The sequence below is a fragment of the Morone saxatilis genome, unplaced genomic scaffold, assembly GCF_004916995.1.
Source record: "Morone saxatilis isolate NCDOM2014 unplaced genomic scaffold, NCSU_SB_2.0 Contig10, whole genome shotgun sequence".
In the NCBI taxonomy this organism is placed as follows: domain Eukaryota; kingdom Metazoa; phylum Chordata; class Actinopteri; family Moronidae; genus Morone; species Morone saxatilis.
Genome location: NW_023339652.1, coordinates 17,097,721 through 17,105,326, shown reverse-complemented (window position 1 = coordinate 17,105,326; position 7,606 = coordinate 17,097,721). Strand labels below are relative to the sequence as shown.

The window sequence follows — 7,606 nt, the reverse complement described above, 5'->3', positions numbered from 1 at the left end:
CCTGGCAACTCCCTTCTGTGTCTTCCCTTTTTTATTTTTCCTACATTTGTTTTTTGTTTTCTCTTTTTTCACAGTTCTGAACTTTTGGTTGAATGTTTTTAATCAACTAAACTTAAGAAGTGTGTGGATATTTACGGATATTGGAAAAGTCCCCCCCTGTCTGTCTCACCTGGGCTCCAGCCTCCAGCAGCAGTCGAACACACTGGGTCTGCCCGCGGAGACAGGCCTCGTGCAGCGGTGTGATGGAGTCCACCGCCACCACGTTGACCGAGGCTCCGCTCTGGATGAGGTGCTGCAGTTGGGAGGCCTGGCCGAGGGACGCTGCCTTGTGCACCTCCGTTCTCTCTGACCAGCAACCTGCAGGGGAATGGGTCACAGAACACAGTGTCATGGTTGTGTAAAGAGCAGCAGACAGAGCGGGGCAGAGGGCAGCAGACAGGATGAAGCGCTGCATTCACACAAAATCCTTCCTGCAGGGTTGTGCGGAGATGTGGTCGGGTTTATTTCTGCTTTAGAATGTAACCACCATGAAACAAGCTTCCCTGCTTTGTTCTCCGTAACGCCTCTTCACTCTCTAGCCCACTTGACCAATGCTGCTCTTGGGCAACCAAGAAATCCTACTCATTCTGTCTGTAAAGACTAACTCATTCACTCCGATGGATCAGAAATTATGACCACAGACATTCAAAGATTCATTTTAAAACCCCAATACAAGGCCACAAACTAAATTCAGTGCACGGTTGTATAATGAAATTCAAATTTCCCTTTCAAACAAAACAAAAAGATAGAAAAAAACAGAAGATAATACAAAGACAACAGAAGATTTGAATGTAAAAAAATTACATTACCCTAAATTCATTATCACCTATTGTTGTTCTTGCAGAGTGGTGTATAGATACTGATTGTGTTATCTGTTTTCTTTTTATTGTAACTGTGCTGGAACTGTTTGAGGTGTAATGAAACTAGCATAAGCAGCATGAATGAAATTTGCTATATAAATTATATGTATACAGTACTAAATACAGTATATTATTATCACATCCTGGTAAAACAATATTGGCAACTACTAAAGGTCTCCTAAAGTACTGTAGATTGAGGACTATGATTTTAACCATACTTTATATCAGCGCGAATAAAGGAGTCTTGGGGTTGGGACACCCACTAGGGGTCGCCAAAGCTTCACATGGGGTTGAGTGGACTTTTTTTCCTTTTTAGGATTTTTAGGGGTTTTAATAAAATAAAAAAACTAAATGAAATTGTTATTTTAGAAGTATAGATTTTTAGATTAAATTTAAAAGCTTTTATAATAATAATCATATTAATAATAATAATAATTCACAAAATTGTCTATAAAGTGTATAAACATTATCAGAAAGACTCTTATCCATCCAAATTGCTCCTTTAACACAAACTTCCTGCAGTTATTGTGTTCATTATTTGGGTTCATTGTACAGTTGATCAGTTGTTCTGTGCTGTTATTGCTATGCACTGATCCATAAAATATGTCACTTAGGACCCCTGGGGGTCGTCAGTTGACTCAGTGATCCCTTTAGGGCTCCCTTAAGGACAAAGGTGGTTTGTATAAATCATATCATGCAAACGCACTTAATATTATTTTAAGTGGACAAAAACACACATGCTGAGTATTCTTATGCTGTCTATAAGCTGTTAATAGACATCTGCTGGAGTAACACTAATGTAAACAGGCGGAAGAGAGGCTAATAGCACTAATAGGACGTTACAATACACATATTATATAACACAGCTGTCAGTAACAGCTACCTACAGTAAAACATGCCGGGGCTGCCGCTTGCTAGCATGTTAGCTAGCCCGCTGGCAGTCCTACCATACATGCCGACGTTAAACTGGGTCAAGAACCGAAAACGCGAACGTCTTGCCGGCCCGCCATGTTGTCTTTACTTCATACTTACCGATGTCTCCGAAGAAATATGGCCGAGCATTTTCAATTTCCATCCTGTGTCTCTTCCTCTACGTGAAGAATTAACGGCGTTAACGCAGAAACACCAACACGAGAGGTTTGTAAACAGCCGCGTCCTGGTAATGTTTACGTGCGGCAGGAGACACGTGACATACCTGGAAATCGAAGCGCATTCTGGGATTTGTAGTGTTTGCACCAAATAGGCTATTTCATAATCTGTGAAGAACTAAACAAATATTTATTCAACGCCGGGACAAATAATGCTGCATAATACATAATATTATATTACAATACGATGACATGTACATCATTGAAGCAGCATTGATGACATCAATCTTGAGTCACATGACATGCATTCAAGAAATATAATTTATAACCCTGCGTGTTTCAACTTATAAGCAGATATGTTATCCATGATGCTCCTTTTTTTAGAGATGTTGTTATTTCAAGTCAGTCTCTCGCTCAGGTTTAGAAATCCATTCATGTGTCAGTCTATCGATGTGGGATGATCACAGTACTGCAGGTAGCTGTGGATGCGGTGGGATGTGTCCAGCTGACCTATGACCTCCGAGGCTCTGGTACCGAGCATCATCCTCACAACGATTCTACAAAGCTGCTGCAGGCTCAGAGGATTACCTGAGGAGAAGAAGGGGTTTTCACAAGCTACCATGAGTTACAATAATCAAAAAGCAAAACCGAGAAAAGAAAAAGACTGCTGACCGCTCTCTGAAGCAGACGTACTTTCATAAAACATGAGGCAGGTGTGAGCCGGAGAAGCAGGTGTTGTGTAGTCCACAGGCTTTCTTCCTAGGTTGTCGCTGGCGTACACGTTGGCTCCGAACTCCACCAGCAGATCGATCATGTCCACCATGTGGACTCGTGCCGCGTGGTGCAAAGCTGTCTCATGGAACTTGACTGAATTCACATTGGCACCTGTAGGAAGTTGAGATGAGCTTAGGCCAGTTTGTTGAAGTAGATTATGATGAAGTTCCCCCCTCATACAGTGCTAGTACAGGTAAGAATACATCCTGTATTACAGCGCTCATGTTGTTTGCTTGGTGGTGTATTTTTCTTTGTCCTGCTGCACATATCAAACATGAAGTCAGTCACTCACAATCCAACAAACAAGGGAGCAGTCATTCTGCACTGACATTCAACAATCAATCCATCAATCAATCTGAGACTAATTTCTACACCCCGATAGACCAGAATGCAATGCAGCCACATTTTTTCCCCCAAGGCATATCACAAGGATTTAAAATGATCATGGCTATTGTACAAACACAAGGAATGATTGACATGTTGCAATTGGCAAACTTCAGATTGCATTCATTTGTCGTAACACTACTAACACTATTTATAAAGGATATGCTTGTAACGTTCACTTGTTACTGTTCTGTTTTCTAAAATGTTTTGACGACTTGACCAAGATATTACCAAGAGATGGGAACTCTTGAACAAAATATCTATTTAAATCATCAGATTAAAGGAGACAGAATGAATGACTTGCACCCGCACAGGAGTGGTGTAATTATTAAGTTATATCTTAAGTCCAGGGTATAGCCCCGACTACTTTGAAACTAAGCTAGTTTTGAACTTAACATAGCTGGTGCAACAGCCTTGTCATTGTGAGAAATTAAGGAAATCAGTAACAAAAGCCGAATTAAAAGAGGTAAAAAATGTGTAGATTTTACGGTAAAAAACTGTGAAACCATGACTGTAAACCGGAAATAGGTTAATGTTTCTGTAACAGTACAACCAGCTCATGGCAAATATTACAGACTGTAGATTGCACAGAAAACCACCACCATAGCATTCATATGCTATTTTCATATAACAAAACTTTTGTTTTGACAGTATAAACTTATTAAACTTATAAAAATATGGATTAAGTCTTAAAATCAACAGTACTAATATCCTATTACCGAAATAGTAGAAAAGGTTCTACTATATTTTTACAGTGTCTGTAAACTGAGAAGTGACACTGCCATTCAACACTTTATGGCATAATAGTACAGGATGGATCTATTGTTTCACACACGTTCTGAGCTGCAGTCTTCTTGCTGACCTGCACTGAGCACCTCCTTGACACAGTCAACATGTCCTTTAGCACACGCAATGTGGAGAGGTGGACCAAAGTGGACATCATACGCCTCCAGTTGGGCACCGCTGGCTATCATCAACTTCACTACTTCAACATTACCTGAGAGGAATGTACAGTGTTATTAGCAGTGAGGCTGGGGTAGGACTGGTTGAACCCTGTGTTATTGCTGCCGGAGCAGGGGTCACCTTGTATGCAGGCTTCGTGGAGTGGCGAGGCGGTGAGGGCTGTGAGGGACGGGTTCACTTTGGCACCATACTCCAAAAGCAGCCTGGCACACTCCAGGCTGCCAGAGGCACAGGCGTTACACAGAGGAGTGCTGCCATGGATGGTCCGTACGTCCACCTGGAAGAACCAGAGGAACAGTTCACATATTAGTTTTTTCCATACAGCTCTAGATTACGTTCAGGGGCATGTTACACTAGGGACGTTATCGGCTGTATGCTGTAGATAATGTCTGAGATAAATCCATGGTTAACTTTGAAGACCGTAGGTTGCTTCAGAAGCCTTACAAAGCTAGTATTTATTCTGTATTAGATTGCATCACCGCTGTTCATGAACATTTTTATTTCTTCATATCTACACAAGTCAGGTTTGGTCCTCCATGATGGTTCATCCCACCTGGGCTCCAGCCTGCAGCAGCAGCCGGGCACAGTTGGGATGAGCCTGTATGCAGGCTTCATGCAGCGGGGTGATGTTGTCCACCGTCACCATGTTGACCGACGCCCCGCTCTCTATCAGCTGCTTCAGCTGCAGGGCCCTGCCGTGGGACGCCGCTTCATGCAGGGCAGTCCGGTCGGCCCAGAAGCCTTATACAGACAGTGACAACAGTACTTTTACAAATATAGAAGTACAATGACAGCTCTGTTCAGTTTTTCTATGTTTTATAGAAATACTTGCACATCTCACAAGTTTAAAAATATGTATATAAAGCTGCTTTTTTATTTTAATGTACTCTCTGTAAAACTCTATTTCTTCTCTGTATTTGTGTCAATAAAATGTTGTAACTGTTAATAATACAATAACTACTTTGTAATATTTAGCTAGTATTGTGTAGCCTAACTCGCTTATTAGCCTGTATGTTCCGGCTATGGTTGACGTTGTTGTATGTATAGTAACGTTATAACAAACATAACACACAAAGGGCCAGTGTCACGAGCAGGGCACGAGGCCACGAGCACGAGTTAATATGATTAGACGTCAACAAAGTCAGCCACCATTCTTTAAAGCAGCTAACGTTTGCCGGTGTGTAAGCTGCTGCAAGCTGAAAATGATTGACAGTGCTCACCGATATCGCAGAGGAACGAACGGCGTGCCGCTGTCACCTCCATGTTTTTACCGGTAAAACACTTTGAGTACAGGGATACGACCGGCAACCACTGAAGCAGAGGATCACAACATTAGCTGACGCTGCAAGCGTCGAATGGAGAGGCAGCACAGAATTGTGGGAGTCGTAGTTTACAGGTGTGCGGTCTCCTGCGCCGCTGCTCAGATATGTTCGTGGTATTTCTGAGGTCCCCAGTTTAGGTATACACAGTATCATGCAGAAGACACCGATTGTATTCCACAATGTTTGTGACTTACAGAAGAGCTTTTAGGTTCCAGATATAAAACCATTAAGTCCGTTTAGGTTTTGCCCATGGTACTACACCTCAGTAAGGTCTAAATCAATAACCTTAGCTGTTTAGATACATGAAGCACATTTCCTGTTTCTAACTGCATATGATCAGACACATTATTTTTCAGTCAGACCTTTTTTGGATTATGCCAGGAATTCCTAACTGCAAACTAAATGTTGCTATTTTAGTAGACCTGCTCTATTTGAAAAGTGCCCAAGATCATTTCATATTTTAGCACTATGTGAACAAACCTGAATTGCTACACTTATGAACCGTAAATTTAAAGTCTACAACTCCCCTACAGATATCTAAATATCCTGATGCCATCACTTTGCAGCTTCTCTGTCCTCCATGCTGCTTTGGTTGTAGAATACATTAACCAGAAATCATGCAATTGTCAATAAATAACCAGATATTTTCAAACTTAAGTTCAGGGATGATTCATCTCTGCACTCACAAAAAGCTGCTGTGTGCAGCAGTATTTGTGTTGCACTCATTCACCAGTAATCATTAACTCCACACAAACACTGTCTGAAATCTAAGAATAAAAGGAATAAATAATCAAGTACAGCTTTAGTTTTTGACAAAGTTGTTTTTACTTTGCAGTACAGAAATCATTTGAGCCCAAGATGTTTTTTTGTTTTTTTAAAGTTGTTATCAATTTCAATATGCTGCAGTAGCAGGCATTTGTTCTTCTTAAGCAATACGCACGCACAACCTCCCCATTAATCTGCTGTTAATTGCTGGAGGTCATCCATCACTTTGCATAATACAGAAACTAATGTATCTCCTCTGATGCGTTATAATGAATCAAGCTGTTTGAACAGGTTCAGGTGGTTTATGCTGACTACAGTGGCCCTTGTGACTCGGCTTACAGTACGTGTCTGGCTGTGCTGTAGGAGAGGGGTTAAAAAGACACATACTTATACAGATACTTCAACCACTTTAATTTCACAACATCTGACAATATAAGCTGGCTTCGGCTGAGGTGCCACCTCACGCGGCTGTGTGCTGTTTGCTGGGCTTGAATACACCAAGTGAGGAACACACATGATTCGATTCTGACGCACTAAGCCAAGCCGTTTCTCCCTCCCCCTGACATGAAAAATTACCTGCAGACTAAATAACTAATGTATAGATATTATATATCTTCCCAATGCCTTTTACACAATGACAAAGAAAAAGAAAAAAAAAAAAAAAAGACAACCGCCCCCCCATACACACCCACTCTGTAAGATAGTACTGATTATGAATTATAGTTTGATTTGGCATCTTTGGACTATGCATCATTTTAACATGATGAAGTAGAAGAATGTAGGGTATTACTGTGGATGAGGCATAACCAGCGTTTAGTGCAACAACCATTTGAATGTGATTTGAAAAAGCATATCTCCCTCCCTGAACCCTATCCAACAATACTATGTCATATCTCTCTATATATCATGAACTTCCTCAATGGGCAAACCATATACGTGGATAATCAGCCAGCCCACTGGTGTGTACATTTTTTGTGTAGGTTTTTCTATTTTTAAGATTTCAGTTGTCGGCAGCGTTGTCTTGGATGATCAGGAGTGTCGCGGACGCTTTGCCTTCTACTCTGCGTCGCCGAAGATGTCCTGCTTCTTGCGCTCCATCTCGGCAAAGTCAAATTCTGAGCCCGTCATCCTCCGGTAGATGTCCTTGATGTCGTCACAGGTGGTCTCGAAGTGAGTTGTGGCGTCGTACGAACGCGAGATGAAAACCTAGACAGGAGAAATAAGATCAAATAGTGCTCAGCAGATCTTCTTTCAGTGCACATACAGTCTAGGTCAGATATAGCTGATTCTTAGATGATGCCTCAAGTCAGGGGTTCAGAGTAGGTCTATATTTTGTTAAGAAAACTGAATTAAATTGTGTTCTTAGATAGAATGTATAATTAATCATAAAATATACATAATACTGACAGAA

General features: G+C 41.3%; 3 protein-coding genes across 4 annotated transcripts in view; all 3 read right to left on the bottom strand.

The window, feature by feature from the left end:
* Positions 1 to 2,082, bottom strand: part of LOC118337357 (ankyrin repeat and SOCS box protein 13-like) — an 8,754-nt gene extending 6,672 nt beyond the window's left edge. For both annotated transcript variants that reach the window (XR_004797147.1, XM_035674336.1), the window contains exons 1-2: positions 1,932 to 2,082; positions 170 to 357 (exon numbers count right to left, since the gene is read on the bottom strand). Coding sequence is in view for 1 of the 2 variants with exons in the window: in XM_035674336.1 (XP_035530229.1) it covers positions 170 to 357; positions 1,932 to 1,974 (231 nt within the window). In the remaining variant the exon portion in view is untranslated. The remainder of the gene's footprint in view (positions 1 to 169; positions 358 to 1,931) is intronic.
* Positions 2,083 to 2,158: 76 nt separating this feature from the next.
* Positions 2,159 to 5,469, bottom strand: asb13a.1 (ankyrin repeat and SOCS box containing 13a, tandem duplicate 1). Its single transcript, XM_035674323.1, has 6 exons — positions 5,329 to 5,469; positions 4,662 to 4,849; positions 4,229 to 4,385; positions 4,008 to 4,142; positions 2,681 to 2,872; positions 2,159 to 2,575 (listed from the first exon to the last, which is right to left on the bottom strand). The coding sequence occupies exons 1-6, from the start codon at positions 5,369 to 5,371 to the stop codon at positions 2,427 to 2,429; spliced, it is 864 nt and encodes a 287-aa protein (XP_035530216.1). The 5' UTR covers positions 5,372 to 5,469; the 3' UTR covers positions 2,159 to 2,426.
* A 1,113-nt stretch (positions 5,470 to 6,582) lies between these two features.
* Positions 6,583 to 7,606, bottom strand: part of gdi2 (GDP dissociation inhibitor 2) — a 13,450-nt gene continuing 12,426 nt past the window's right edge. The window contains exon 10 of the mRNA XM_035675237.1: positions 6,583 to 7,401. Within this exon, the coding sequence (XP_035531130.1) occupies positions 7,252 to 7,401 (150 nt within the window). The 3' untranslated portion in view covers positions 6,583 to 7,251. The remainder of the gene's footprint in view (positions 7,402 to 7,606) is intronic.